The sequence below is a fragment of the Eubalaena glacialis genome, chromosome 18 (assembly GCF_028564815.1).
Source record: "Eubalaena glacialis isolate mEubGla1 chromosome 18, mEubGla1.1.hap2.+ XY, whole genome shotgun sequence".
Classification (NCBI taxonomy): Eukaryota; Metazoa; Chordata; class Mammalia; order Artiodactyla; family Balaenidae; genus Eubalaena; species Eubalaena glacialis.
The window spans coordinates 10,680,799-10,696,815 of NC_083733.1; the positions used below are offsets into that span (position 1 = coordinate 10,680,799).

At 45.5% G+C, this 16,017-nt stretch overlaps 1 protein-coding gene across 1 annotated transcript in view; it reads left to right on the top strand.

Moving 5' to 3' along the window:
- The first annotated feature begins 7,261 nt into the window (after positions 1-7,261).
- The window catches only part of ADAMTS18 (ADAM metallopeptidase with thrombospondin type 1 motif 18), a 152,192-nt gene continuing 143,436 nt past the window's right edge, over positions 7,262-16,017 (top strand). Inside the window, exons 1-2 of the mRNA XM_061173193.1 lie at positions 7,262-7,622; positions 10,608-10,924. Coding sequence (XP_061029176.1) covers positions 7,349-7,622; positions 10,608-10,924 — 591 coding nt within the window. The 5' untranslated portion in view covers positions 7,262-7,348. The remainder of the gene's footprint in view (positions 7,623-10,607; positions 10,925-16,017) is intronic.

Genomic DNA, 16,017 nt, shown 5'->3' on the forward strand with positions numbered 1-16,017 from the left:
GATAGTAGCTGATGGTTCACGCTTGGTGCCTTGTTGAGTTTAGGTGCCTCTGACGCAGCCAGTCAGATTGCCCTGTAAGTGGCTAGAAATATGTGTCTAGAGCTTGGAACAGAGATTTGAGCTGGAAAAAGAGATCTGGGAGACACCAGCACATCAGATGGGATGTGAATGTCCAGGAACGGAAGAGGTGATCTTATGAGAAAAGACAAGGGAAGGGAATGGAAGTCTGTGGGTGCCAACCTTTAAGGGACATAAAAAGGGCGGGAAATTTTTTGATAAGTAAAAATTAAACAAGAAGGGAACAAACAGGACAAGGTAATGACCTGGAATCTGAGCAGGTGAGAGGTGTTTGAAAAGGAAGCAATGACCGTGAATTTCAAATGCTACAACAGTTTAAAGACGATACACTGCCAAGGGCTCAGTTTCTCTCTCTCTCAAACATTTTTAATGGTTCTCTCTGAGTGAAAGGAGCAGGGTCTACACATTTTGATCTCTGTATTTTTTAATTTATTTTTTTTGAAGTATAGTTGATTTTATTTCTCTGTATTTTAAAATAGCTTTTCTCATCTCATGATTATGAAATTACCCTTTGGAGTCTGGCCTTGGTGGGGACAGTTTCAGGAGACTGAGGGCAGAAGAAGTGAAGGGTAAATGACCAATGCATTTACCTTCACCTACACGGTCCAGCCGTTTGAAAGAACACTCCGAGAGAGTGGGAACACATGGGAAGGATGCTGAGTACATGGGGGGAAATGATGAAATTGGTCATTTAGAAATTGTAATGCAGTACTCAGCAGTGGGTGGGATGAATCCCTGCTCCCATTCACTTCCTCAAGCCAAGATAAGGAAAGGCTTAAGAAAAGATTGCAACCCAAGCTGGGCACTGTGGATGGCTGTGTCCTGCCTGGGCTTGAGTTGAAATGAAATCCAATAGGTCCTAGGCTTCTAAATCCTGCCCCCAAAGGAGTCATTAGCCCAGAGGGGCACTCTTGTCCTAATTTGCACAGCTTCCAAATTTTGGCTACTTTCCTTCGAATGCTGGCTCAGAAGGGCACACCATTTTTTTTCATTTAATTTTTATTTTATATTGGGGTACAGTTGATTTACAATGTTGTGTTAGTTTCAGGCGTACAGCAAAGTGATTCAGTTATACATACACAGAGAAAGATAAATATCATGTGATATCATATCATACTATATGTGGAATCTAAAAAGATGATACAAATGAACTTATTTACAAACCAGAGACAGGCTCACAGACTTCGAAAACAAACTTACGGGTGCACCATTTTTGAATGCACACCCAGGCACTGTGTCTAGGAGCTGCAGCCCTTAAATCTAATGGAAGATATCAGGATCCAGGCTGGAGTTTAGTTGAAAGAATATTCAGATGACATCCGTCTCTAAGCAACAGTTCACAGCTGAAGGAAGTGGAGTGGCTACGGGAATAAGGTTCAAAGAAGTTCCCCAAAAGGGGAGAAGAGCTATCATTTAACAAGCACCAGTGGTTTGGGGTTCTGCATCAGACATTTTCTGTTTTATTCAACCCTCATGAAAAAAAAGATGTGAAATAAGGATCGTTCACCCTGTGTGACAGATGAACACATAAAGACTGCGTTCAAGGTCACATAGCAAAAATACAAGGCCTACTTTGAAACCCAATACAAACCAACTTAAAAGGCAAAGGAATTGGAAAGAGGTTTCTTGGCTTAAATGGCAGTGATTTCAAGGATTAAAGGAGCAGGTACAAGAATCATGGTCTCAAACTGGAACGTGCATATTTTCCTCTTTCCTTCCCCCTCGATGGATTTCATTTTTGCAGCTCAAGAGGATGGCTGCTGAAATATCCAGGCTTTAATCATGTATCGTGACAACCTCAGCTGAAACATGGGTTTATTCTCCCAAATTGTGTAGATCAGCACCAGTAAATGATTCTAACAAGTCACACTTGAGTCCAGACCACCACCACGCCCCCCCCCCCAACCCCGCTTTGGCCAAACATTTTTTGCCCAAAAGAGAGTGTTATTATGTTTGGGCAGGTCTAAATCATGGATTAAACCAGAAGAATGGAGATGGAAATGTTTAGAAGGCAAATCACTCTCTCCAAAATTCAAAGATCTAATCAAATAACAAATTCTTCCTGCTCATAACTGTATCAAGGAGCCAATCCCAAGCCCGTCCTTTAGTCTTTCTATTATACTTTGCTTTCTCCATGAATAAAAAAAGAGTCAAAGGCATCTCAGAAGCTTTAAACCCTATTGGCTAGGAAGCAGTGCTGGCATTCACATGGAGGTGTAAGTACAGTGGGCCACAATTATGGGTTTGTAATATATTTAGTTACATCAGAAACACCCAGGTGTTGGTTCAAAGACAGATGTCTGGGCCTCATCCCAGACCCACTTAATTGGAATATTCATAGGGATGCCCAGAAATGTCAGTTCTAACAACTGCCCAGGTGATTTTGATTAGCAGTAGTTGTTCCCAATCTTGGCTTTCCCGGGCTTCAGGCAGATGGGCTGGTGTTAAAGATGTGAGTTTGGGAGTCATCAGGGCAGATGTCTAAGGCTGCGTGTGATGAGATCTGGTGGTTGAGAAGGAGAGAATACTTCATGTAGACAAGAGTCATTTCCCTTTCTCGGGCAGCCTGAGATTTTCCAGAGCTTTGGCAAAGTATATGCTCCATTCTTTGCTGCACAGGGAGTGTGGAACTTGGCCTTGAGTTCGTCTGTGGGAATAGGGAGGCTAGTTGTAATGCTGCCTCTCCAGTCTGGAACAGACAAGCTACTTTTAATTGTAGGGCTTGGGAAAAGACTGAAAATAGAGCCGGGAAGCAGCACATGTAGACAGCGCAAGGGAAGCTGAGATGAATAGAGAAGGTCTCAACATAGAGACAGTCAGACAAGCGCAGGTTGCAAAGAGAAGAAACTGATGCCAGTGTCCCAGGAAAGTGGCATGAAAGACTAAATATAATTTGAGCTGAGAGAACAGTTGGTCGTTCCTAAATTGTGTTTGCGGATGATCTCCTGTCACTAACGAAAACCAGTCTATGCATGTCATTTGCTTGAATTTCACTCTTTATTTTGCATGGTGAAGGAAGCACTTTATCTTTCTGGATGGTTATCTCTAAAGAAGATGCTGCTCGGTCTTCCTCCCTCTCCCCCTCCCCACTGTTTTTGAGGACGCTGTTGTAACTGCACCTTGTTTTCTGAGACATTGGCCAGAAGGCAGCCCTTGCCTCTCAGGGCTCAAGGATGGAAATCCATTTCGGTCTCTTTATTTTTCTTTTTGGCTACTGTGTTGAAATAAGTCCTGTTTACTGTTTCTAGGTTACCCTGTTCTAGGTTCGGATACTTAGCTTTGGACATCTTTCTCTTTGGACATGAAAATGCTTTCTACAGGAAACCGTCAGGAACCTGTTAAATAGAACCTGACGGACCATTCAGTGCAGCTTTAAAATGCCAGAGGAGGGGCGGCATCCCTCTGTGAAAGTCAGCTGTGATGGGAGAGGGGCTAAATGTTTCCTTCTTTCTGTGGAAGAGACCCTTGCATCCTCATGGAGCAGAGATCAAGGAAAAAGTGAATCAATAACAGAGATCACTATTTATTTCTTGCTCTGACCAGGAGGAGGTACGTGACTTAAAGCATATTATCTTGAAAAAGAGGTTAAACTTATGTCAGTGTAAAAAGATGAGAAACCAATACCTAGAACTGTACCACTGATTTTAAAGGATGGAAAAGAGTGAAACTCTGTGATCTCTCCATTTCCATTTCCCCACCATTCCCTCCCTCTCTCCCTTCCTTCCTCCCTCCCTTCCTTCCTCTCTTTCTCTCTTTCCTTCCTTCCTTCCTTCCTACAAATAGTTACTGAATGTCTTCTCTGTGCCAGGCTCTGGGCTAAGTATGACAGAATACACCATGACAGGGATTATTTTTTTCTTTTCCCCATTTGTTCATGCAATGTTTGTGTCCCTCTCCCAGACTCATATATTGAAACCTAATCCGCAATGTGATGGCATTTAGAAGGGAGGGCTTCGGGAGGTGAGTGGGTCATGAGGGCCGAGGCCTCACGAAAGGGATTAGTGCCCTTATAGGAGAGATCCCTCGCCCCTGCCACCTTGTGAGGACACAGCAAAAAGGCCATCTATGAACCAAGAAGCAGGATCTCACCAGACACCAACCGAATCTGCTGGTGCCTTAATCTTGCACTTCCCAGCCTCCAGAACTGTAAGAAATATATTTCTGTTGTTTCTAATCCACCTAGGCTGTGGTATTCTGTTATAACATCTCAAATGGACTGAGACAGATTACTATGAACTTTAGATATTCTTTATAGTTTTAAAATCAGCTCAGATTTAGATTTCCAAGTAATTTAGAAGCTGGTGCTCCTTTGCAGTTCACAGCTGAGAGGACCATGTGCTCCTGACTCTCTGTCACCATCTAGAGGCAATTTATACATATTGCAGGGCTAGTTCCTGGAATATCGAGTGTGGAAAATCATCCCAGAAGTTGGGGCTTGCAGTGTCTGTGTATCAGCCCTACAGAATAAATTGGACCCAGTCATCTGCACATGAATGGAATGGGAAGTTTTGCTCACATAGGAGTATATGAGACGGGGGTCTTGATTTCTGTACCAAACCATGGAGGGCCGGGATCTCCTGGGCGCAAACGTTTCCGAGGGTAGGGGAGAAGAGCTGTAAAATCAGTGGGGGATGGGACACTTAGATGAAGTTCAAGAGGAGGCCTCCAGTCCCTCAGTGGTGGGCACTCAACAAATACTTGTCCAAGTGAATGAGAAGCTATGAGGCTCCAGATCAATGGAGAAAAATGCCACAGAGTAGGACTGGAGTCCACACTATTCATCCAGGTTCTCACTAGGGGTGATTTTGTTTCCCAGGGACATCTAGTAACATCACAACATTTTATCACAATTGTGAGGGTGCTACTGGCATCTAGTGGGTAGAGACCAGGGATGCTGCTCAACATCCTACAATGCACAGGACAGCTCCCACCGCAGAGAATTATCCAGTCCCCAAGGTCAGTAGTGCAGAGGGTGAGAAGCACAGGTAAGAAGTGTTCTCTGAGACTCAAGCCCTGACCATGGTGAGGAACCTCTACTCCTGGTCGCAAAAGAGCACGACCAAAGGGGTGTGGATGACTTCATGCAAAGGTGTCTCACTGGACAGATGCAGATCAGGGACATGGTTTCATTGGGCCAAGTGTGGGCACACCATGTACCCCTCCAGCTTCCTTTAGAAGCATAAAGCACTGAAGTTACCTGTGTCAGAATCACCCGCAGCTGCTTGCTACAAATGCATATTTGGGCCCAACACCAAATCTACTGAATCAGAATGTCCATGGCTGGTGGCCCAGGCATCTGTATTTTAAGCCAGCATCATGGGTGATTTTGATGCACACTCAAGTGTGACATAAGATGGATAAGTAAAAGAAATTCCGGGTATCATCTGTTCTTATTTTTAAAGCCCACTTATAAAGGGCTCAGAAGAACATTCACTTAATCCTTGGGATATCCTTTTGCTATATTGTGTTTACTCCTGTTTTACAGATTATAAAATGGAGGCCACAAGAGCTTAAACAGATTACATCGTGAAACCCACGTGATTTGTTTAACCTGGGTTTTCTCACTGTGAGGCCTTTACAAACAGAAGCTGTGCCACCTTCTCTGCTTTTCTAGCCCCAGCTTTAGACCTTCACTGATGCATCCAGTGAAACAGACTCTGAACACACACACACACACACACATACACACCCCTTAAATCTAAGTTTCTTACATGCTTCACCCACAGCCTACAAGGTCCTGTTGACCTGGTCATCTGCTATTTCTGTCTTCTCCCTCTGGCCTGTAGGCCTTCCATCATGGCAGGTACGTTTCCTACTTCAAGACCTTCACTCACACTGTGCTCTGTCTCCTGACATGCAAGACCTCACTCCTTTCCTTCTTTATAAAACTGACCCACTCTCTTTGGTCCTCTTTGAAATGTCAGCTCCTAACAGACATCTTACAGTTGCACACCCACTCTTAGACCCCCTCCAATTAAATTAGATTCTGCTGTTATTCTTTCTAATTTAGGACCCCATTCTTTTCCTGTATAGTATTTGTGATCATTTTGGTTCTGGTATTGTCGAGTTATCCCTTGAGGGTCTTTTCTATTAGCCTGTGAGGAGAATATATTTTGTTCATCACTGCAAACAGTGGGGATCAAAAGATCAAATAAATGTGGTGGTAAATGAGCAGGCACACAGCAGAGGGGATGCGCATGCATGGTGACGGCAGCAGTGTGTGTTACGGCTCATTTCTGCAGGTTGCGGGGTCTGGGGCCAGGATTCAATCTTGAGGAGTTGGGAACGCGGTCACCTGAAGAGGTGAGGCCACCGCCGGCCAGCCTGGATTTTCACACGCTGCAGCCGGTGGCAAGGATCTTGCTTCCAGCCCTCCAGGCCGCCTGACATTTGCGAGTTACCGGGATGACTCTTTGGGTAGCGAGGTACTCTTGAGCCCAGCCAAGACCAGTTTCCTCCACCTTATCAAGGGGTTAATAAGGCCCACCTTTGCAAGGAGAGGGTCCGAGGTGAGCGAGATAAAGCAGAGGAGGGCAGCTGGCCCTTTGGAGGTACTGAGAACGCTAAATATCTGGGCTGTCTCGCCAGGAGACTTGTAAAACAGAAGTCTGCACCGGCAGCGAGAGGAGTCGCGCCGCTCACCTGAGCTGCCCCCCTGCTCGGCTCATCGCTCCGTGCGCTTCAGTGACGTTTTCCCAGCCTGGCCCAGGGCGCTCTCCTCCCTCCCTCGGCGGTCGCTCCCTCCCTCCCCCTTCCTCTCCCCCAGCCTCCCCTCCCCGTGCGCCCCCTCCCTCGGAGCGGGAGCGGGGAATCCCACGCCCTTGCACCAGCCCGGGGGCTCGGACGGGCCCGGGAGCCGCTGGTCGCCAATCACCGTGCGGTGGAGAGGCGGGCGCTCGGCTCCGGCGCGCTGGGGGAGCCAGCTGGCTCTGCTGGCCCCGGGAGCCTCAGACGCTCACCCCGACACAGACAGACGCACGGACGGGAGGGCGGGCGCGAACAGAGTCCCCCGGCCGTCTGCGCTCGGAGGCGCGCGCCAGCCCTGACCCGGGGCTCCCCCGTCCCGCCTCCGGGAGCCGCAGGCGGCGCTGTGCAGACCGGCGCCGGCGGGAGGGAGGGCGCGCGGGCGGCCGGAGCCGGGGAGGCCCGGCGCGCCCGGCCCGCGATGTGAGCGGTGGCGGCTCCCACCTGGCGCCGCACCTGGAGCGCCGCGCTCCGGGGCGGCGGGGAGAATGTGCGCCGCCCGCAGCCGCCGCGCCCGCACCTGACCATGGAGTGCGCCCTCCTGCTCGCGTGCGCCCTCCCCGCCGCCCGCTCGGGCCCGCCGTGGGGGCCGGCGGGACGGGGGCGCGTGGCCAAGGCAGGTGCCCGGCGGGGAGGCGCCGATGGCGGGTGGCCGGGGACCCCAGCCCCGCCGCGCCCCTCACGCACGGTGTCACCTTTTCTCTTGCAGGCGCTCCAGCTCTGCTGCCTTTGCTGTGCGTCGGTCGCCGCAGCCTTAGCCAGTGACAGCCGAGGCGGCGGCGGCAGCGGATTAAACCACGGTTCGTATTCGCCCCCCCCCCGCACCCCCCCCGCACCCCCCCCCCCCGCAGCAGGGCCTCTCCAGGCACTTTGTCCCTTCCTTCCCCCAAAGAGAGAAAGGGCAGAAGAGGTCACCCCTCCCCCCACGTGGCAGGTGTGCGCGCGTCCTGGAAACGGTTCCTGTTTGGAGAGGGGGATGTGGCCCGGACTCCGAACTTATCGGAAGAATCAGTGCCTCAAGCTGCAAGTCACATAAATGAGAAAACAATACTTTCCCTCGTTCACAGACGGCTGGTTTAAAAAAAAAAAAAAAAAATCCGTGCTGCGGTGAGAAATTAGAAAGTGAGTGGACATTGACCAGGTAGCTGATATCAAAGGGCACCTTCCTCATCTCCTTCCTCTTCCGGGAAAGGACATGCCCCCTTCTTCCCCCATCTTTCCTCTCCCCCATCTTTCCTCTCCCCCATCTTTCCTCTCCCCCATCTTTCCTCTCCCCTATCTTCCCTCCCCCCACTTCACTCCTGTCCCCTTTCTCCCTTTCCTTCCTTCTTTCTCCCTTTTCTCTTCCCTCATATCATTGATTCCCAAAGATCACTTTTAGAGAGAGGAAAGCAGGTAGCCTCTGGCGGGGGTGGGGGTGGGGTGGGAGGGGGTTTGCTTTATCTCCTTTGAAGTTCCCTAGCTTCAAACTTCCAGAACACTCTTTACTTCTGTCATTTATTAACTTCTCCCTGACACCTGGAAGGAAAATCCTTGTTTCCATTGTTCCCATCAGCTACTGGAGAACAGCTGATTCCTGATCCAAGGTTTCTATAGCAAGACCATGATGTCTAGCTGGGGTTCTATCATTTTTTAGGGTTATCTCCTCCTCTCAGGGGACCAGGGATCATACTGGGGAGAGGGGGGATGGCAGAGTCATGGAGAAAGGCTGTGCCGCCAGGGAGTGGGTGAGTGAGGGGACAGGGGAGAGCCAGGAATTTGCCCTTGAGAAATTCACCTTTTGTCCAACCAGAAAAGCTGGCTGCAGTCTCTAAAACAACCCCTCATTGTTTCATCAGGGCCAAATGGCTGGAGGGTCCCCTCCATTCCAGCTACCACCTGTAAGGACCTCATCTTTAGGTAGCCCCTGAGCCGATTAATCAGATCACTCACTACAGGGGCTCTGACTGCCCCTCTTCCCATCAAGGACTGAATATTACCATCAGCCTGCTTGTTCATTCTCCCCTTGGAAACAAACTAGTAGCAGGTGTCTGGGTGGGGGGCTTTGCAGGCTGATTCTGCAGACCGCTGGCTGGATAAGGCTTCTGCGTGTTTTCCCAGCTAAGAGCAGGCAGAGTTTCAGATGGCTTTGGACAAGGAGGTAAGAATCAGCTTATAGAGACAGTCTGGAGCGCATGTCAGGGATGGTTTTCACAATTAGGTTTTAGTATGGGGGAGGGAGAAGGTGATTTGTCCCTAAGAAAAAGCTGTGTTTAATCAAAAGCCACATACCAGGAAAGCAGCATAGTAGCAATTTTTGAGAGAAGAGAAATCATGTATATCCTGCTCAATTTTTTTAAGGTTAAGAGAAAAACATTTTTTTCAATTGCTTTTTAATATGCTTGTCAGTTAGATAGTATTTCTAGTTAAAGGAGTGAAAAAGAAAATGGGGAGGACGGCAAGAACATTGTAAGAATGAATTTCTCAAGCAATATGAGTCACAGATGGTTCATACACAGAACATAGTTGAAAATTATTGTCATATTGGGATTTTTTTTTCAAATGTAGGACCAATTAGAATATCACTCGTTGATCCCTGCTAGCTACAGGGCTTCTGTTCATTCCTTAGCTTTTTTCTTTCTTTTCTCTTCTTGTTTTTTTTTTCTTTCTTTTCTTTTTTTTTTTTTTGGTTGTTGACTATTTTGGGAAAAGGGAAATTCCTCTTGCTTTTCTTCCTCCAGTAACCAAGGACCCAAGTGACTCAAACATGCCTCTTAGTTATTCAGAATCTTTCTAAACACGGTCCAAATTAGTTTCCCATTCTGTGCCTAGAAAGTGGAAATACAGAGCGTTTTTTAATGCGCAGAGGGCATATTCCAAATCATCTTGTGGGATGATACTTTTCAGTTTCAATGTCGTGTGATAGGAAACAGTTTGCTGGCCTCGTTTTTTTCAAGCAGCAAATTGTTGTTTAACTTCTCTTCTCTGGGACAAGCAGTAATTAGCGCTGCTCTAGGGAGCAACGGTGAAGGTATTTTTAAACACGTCTTTCCAGGTGTCCCCTGAGCTGACACGCCTCCACCAACATGTCTGAGCAATTTTCAGCAACAGACTGTCGTGGGAAGTTCTGACAATTTCGAGGCATTTTTATGTGTCCACTCTATTTTATGCTTACAATTAAATGGAATTGTCCCAGGGAAAGCTCGTTTGTAAAACGCTGAGCGATACAGGTGCTGGAGTTTTATTATCACATATAATTAATATTGGCAACATAAAACTACAGTTACTTGTTAATTACCTGAGACTTCATCTCAAGTTACTCAGTGCTGTGAGTTACATTGGAAATATAGACTCTGTCCCCCCCACCCCAATGCTCCCAATGTAGTTTAAACACAAAGGCATCATCTTGGAAAAAAGTGTCCCTTTCTTGACTTTGTGGTTTTTATAGTTATTAATACTGTCTCCCCCAAATCAATTTTTATGTATGGATGACTCTATGACTAATATATAAAAAGTCCATCTCTCTCTGCAGACCATGAAAGTTGTGGCATTTTCCAGAAACATTCTTGACATTCAACAAGATGGTGCTTGACTTTTAGTTTCTGTAGGGATCGCTGTGGCAGAGCTTATTGTCAAGATCACAGAACTCTCCTTGTCATGAGGTGCTCTGAATTACATGTAGTCTAGGTGCATGGCAATAGAACGAGTATCTTTCAGCTGTGCGTTGCTCTTTGCCAGCCCGTTGGAAAGGGACCCTCGCGCACTGTGGACTCTGGGTGCTGACAGCGAAACCTTTCCCATTGCAGATTACGTCTTTGTCACGCCGGTAGAAGTGGACTCGGGCGGGTCATATGTTTCACACGACATTTTGCACAACGGCAGGAGAAAGCGGTCGGCGCAGAGTGCCAGCAGCTCCCTGCATTACCGATTTTCAGCATTTGGACAGGAACTGCACTTAGAGCTTAAGCCCTCGGCGATCTTGAGCAGTCACTTTATTGTCCAGGTACTTGGGAAAGATGGTGCTTCAGAGACTCGGGAACCCGTGGTGCCAAGATGTTTCTATCAGGGATTTATCAGAAACGACAGCTCGTCCTCCGTCGCTGTGTCTACATGTGCCGGCTTGGTAAGCACCCCCTACTCCCTCTTTCCTGTGTTTTGTGTAACTGGAATGAACAGATGTCTGCAATCCTAAGTGCTCTTGCAGCCAGCTCCACACATTCACACTGTCAGCTTTGATACGTATAATATTCTCAATTGAATTAATCTAATCTGCTCCCAGAAAAAGAAAATCTATCTAAAAGAACTTTAATTACCATTTAGAACGTTCTTTTGATGTTTAATGGTCTGGGCCTCTTCATTTTCCATGTTTGAGATGATCCCCCAAGGAAATTAATTTGATGGATGCCATTCGCTTTGGAAAGTCTTGAGAGACCAGGCTTTATATAAATCTAACAAGCTGCGTGCCTCTACAGTGCTTTGAAACAGGGAAAACTGTATTTAATGCAAAAGTGCATTCGCTGCCCTGGGAAGCCCAACCTTCCCTGTGGAAGGGAGGCCTCTTGTTTTCTTTCAACTGATCTGTTCATGTTGTCCTACTCACGTAAGACGTCCTTTTTGAGTGTGATGTGGTGTGTTCAGGGGCTGGTGGGATTAAGTGTGGCATCCAGGAAGGCAGGGCACTTAAAAAAACATTTGGGACAAGCGTTATTTCCTCTTGTGTAATCCTCAACTGTTGGGCTCGAGATCAAGAATATTGGTATAAATGATGCTTGTCTCAGGATTCAGTCATCTGTGATCTGGGTTGATTTCATCCTGTGTTGCAATTGAGAAGTGTCTGTAACTGACAGAAGAGTTTGTGTGTGTGTTGAGACACACCATGGTCATGCTCTGGCGTGGCTAGAGGAAGGAAAATGTGAGAAAGCCCAGCTGAGGATGTAGTTAGTAATGTACATGATACATCATGTCCGAGCAAGAGGGAGGGGCTTAGGCGCTGGTGAATGAAGACTCCCATGTTCTTGGCTAGCTGAAACTTTATTCTTTAACTTTTTTGTTTTCATATTGTGACTTGACATGTAGCTAAAATCTTTTATCACAACCAGAGTTATGATATTTTTTGGGTATGGTCTTTAAACTATAGAGCGAAGCAAAGATTTAACAATTCCCGGCTAAGCTGGATCTGTTTAAATGAACAATATAGCTTACTAATGACCTATATATTCTAACATGGTTACACACAGCTAGGCAGCCCACACGCACGTGAATATGTCTTGTTTTTGCTGTTTGGTTGGTTTGGTTGTCGTAAGTCTCCTGCTCGTTTGGGAGCGTCCTCCTGTTTTCCCTCTCTTCTGTCGATTCCAGTATCCTTATGTCTTCAGAAGGAGGTTAGGCCCTCCATCACAGTGCCTTAAACTATCCCATTCCAGATAACCCAGGGGTTAAGAGTAGTCTGTCCAAGTTCATTTTTCATACCAGCCCTTACTAGTAGGACCTTGGGCAAGTTATGAATCTCTCTGTGTCTTAGTGTCTCTATCTCTACAGTGGGAATAACGAGGATTTACAGCACCGTGGGGATAAAGTGACTTCCTACATGGGAAGTGCTACAGCAGCTCTTGGAAGGAACTTAGTCTCCCCATGGTTAATGTGCTCAAGATTCCACTTTCTGTGAGTGATAGGAAATCTGACCAGTTATCCCATATTCATAGATGTTGGGTTGTTTCTCCTAAGAAGGAGATTCACTTTTGAACAGGGAATGACCACTTAGCACATAGAATGAGGCAAGTTAAAAAGTTCCATCTTTGGGATGAAGGTGAAAGAAGTCATTGGCAACCACATCTGCCCATGTATAAGGCTGATATAACTTTTTTTCTTTGCATACCAATCTGATTTTTGTTTGTTTTTATCATTTTAATTCAGTTTTTATTTTATATTGGACTGTAGTTGATTTACAATGTTTTGTTAGTTTCAGGTGTACAGCAAAGTGACTGAGTTATACATATATGCATTCTTTTTCAGATTCTTTTCCCATATAGGTTATTACTGAATATTGAGTAGAGTTCCCTGTGCTATACAGTAGGTCCTTGTTGATTATCTATTTTATATATAGTAATGTGTATATGTTAATCCCAAACTCCTAATTTATCCCTCCCCCCCACCTTTCCACTTTGGTAACCATAAGTTTGTTTTCAAAGTCTGTTGAGTCTGTTTCTTTTTTGTAAATAAGTTCATTTGTATCATTTTTTTAGATTCCACATATAAGCAAAATCATATGATATTTGTCTTTCTCTGTCTGACTTACTTCACTTAGTATGATCATCTCTAGGGGCATCCATGTTGCTGCAAATGGCATTATTTCATTCTTTTTTATAAGGCTGTTATAAATTGAAATCATGAAACTCACAATCTGTTCCTACTTTTCAACAAGCCAGCCACATATACTTAATTAACTTTAGTTCTGTAGGCCTCAGTTTCCTCTCCTGGACCCTGTGAAATTATTTCTAAGACCACGGCCATCTCTAGGCATCTGACTCCAATTACCCAATTGTTTGGGCCCATGGGGTATGGGGTAGGGAGAGGATCAAGCTTATCCCCCTTGCATTACCCACCTCCCCAAGTCCCTGCCGAACAACAGCAAAATACAGACACATACAGCCGTCCTCAATCAAACAATAAGAAAAATAAAACAAGGAAGAGGACAAAACCACAAATGAGAAGCTGAGACACTGCTCTGTATTAATGTCTGTAACTTCTTTTGAAGTATAATGTGTGTACAGAAAAGTGCAAAAATGTATATACAGAAAATGCAAAAATCGTGGAGTACAGCCTAATGCATTTTTACAGAGTTCACACCGCTGTAACCAACAGCCAGATCAAACGGGACGTTACCAGTGTCCCAGAAGACCCCTACCCCACATCCCCTTCCACTCAGTGTCCACCAGAAGTAACCACTATCCTAATTTGTAACGTAGCTTAAGTTCGGCTATTTAGAAATTTTTTACCTAAGAGAGGGTCATACAATAATTCCTCTGTATGAATATTCTACATTGTTTCCATCTAATTGTTGGTGGCATTTAAATTGTTTCCAGTTTGGGGCTGTTAGGAGGAGTAATGCTAAACATTCTCGTCTATGCCTTTTGGTGAGCTTATGGACACCTTCCGTTGGAAACATACCAGAGACTGAAGTTGCTGGGTCATAGGTTAATATATATGTTCTCCCCAAAGCAAAATAGTGGTCAGTGCGGTCAGTGTTCGTTTGTTGGTTTTGCAGCTAGCCCTTATACAGGCAGCACTCACCCCAAGCAGGGAGAGTGGCACCACCCAGCTCCTTCCCCAGGAGCTGCACTTACTGCTATTTTCCTAGATTCTGCCAAACAGCTTTTCAGAGTGGTTGCACTAATCTACACGGCCGTCAGCAGTGTATAAGAGTTCCAGTTGCTCCACATTCTCATCAACACTTGCTGTTGTCTGTCTTTTCCATTTTTGCCACTCCCATTGATGGATGTGAAGCAATATCACACAATGGGTTTAGTTTGCATTGTTCTGATGGTTAATGAAGTTGAGTATCCTTTCTTATGCCTACTGGCCACTTGTATACCCTCTTTTGTGATATCTTATATGGACAAGAAGTATTATACAGGTTTTCCCCGTTATCTGAAAGTAGAGTGTTCCTATGAAATCTTTTGTAAGCCAAAATGACAAAAGCAAAGACGCAATTACCTTAGGACACATCTTGGCAATGAATGCACAAAATAAATTGACATAAAGCACAAGTGCTCACAGACATAGTTCAGAGCTACAGTGGCTTGATGCAGAGATTCTGAGTGCAGTTCCTGGGGAAGGAGCTGGGCAGTGCCACTCTCCCTGCTTAGGGTGAGCGCTGCCTGTATAAGGGTTAGGTGCAAAACCAACAGACAAACACTGACCACACTGATCGCTATTTTGCTTTGGGTTTGTTTTTTTTTTGTCATAAAAACGAAAATCCTCTTCGTATTTCTTTTGGTTAGCAAAAAACAGGTGCTAATTGGGTCTTTCGTAAAAGCAAAGTGACATAAAGCAAACTTGCAAAAGTGGAGGACTCCTGTAAATGTTTTCAGCCCAAATTGTGATGCTTTTTCCTTTCTTTGTGAATAGAAACAAAAATTCTGAGCAAAAACACCTTTGCCAACTTAGCATCTTTGATATCATGGCTTTGCATCTCTAACAGTGCCTTGACCTGCATATGAAACACTATTGAATAGCAATAGTGAACCCTGGGAAATCACTTGAGGCTCCACATTGAGGAATCACTTCTCTAGGCCCATTGAGAGATATAGGGATGGAGGGAAATAATCACTCCAGGAGGAAGAATTTTTCCTTCTAGCTACCCAGAACCCATGAACACTGCTCACCTTCTTTGGTCAAACAAGGGGTTCCTAAAGTGAATTAGCAAGTGCTGTAATGCATTCAGAATAGCGGATGATTCAAGGGTTCAGGAGATGGGCAGGTCTCTAACATGCTGGGTGGATGGGCAGGTCTCTTACGTGCTCATCAAAGTTCGCAAGCCAGAAGAGATAAACGACTCTGCTTCCACAAATACAGAAACTGACATGAGGTGAAGGAGACTGAGATGAATCTTCTTCCACCTGAAGTGTCTACATTGGTGTTTCACCAAGAGGGGGGCTGGCAACTGGCATCAGAGTGATTTTCAAGGTTCTAGCAATATCCTAGTATGCATCAGTGTGTATTAAAAAAGTGATAAGTCCCCTTTAGATAACAGAGTACTGACAGGAAAGCTAACCATTATCTTGACTGCTAGGGAAACCCCAAGAGCGAGTGAGAAAGGGTGGAGGGGTTCTAATAGTGAAATATATTTGCATACATACATATTCCAGTTAGGATTTCTCTGGCAGGGAATTTAATAATTCAGAATTAAACTATACTCAAAATAGTCTCTTAAAATGTACCCCCCCACATGATGGGTCTCATTTTATTCAGGAGTTAAGTAGGCAGTTATTTACTTGGAATAATCCATCAAACAGGAGTTGCAAACTTCCATGAGTGAATCCTGCCTACTGTTATGTCTGGAGGGGGTGTTTTTTAAAAGTTTTATTGGAGTATAGTTGCTTTACAATGTTATGTTAGCTTCTACTGCACAGCAAAATGAATCAGCCATACATATACATGTATCCCGTCACTTTTGGATTTCCCTCCAATTTAGTACACCACAGTGCATTAAGTAGA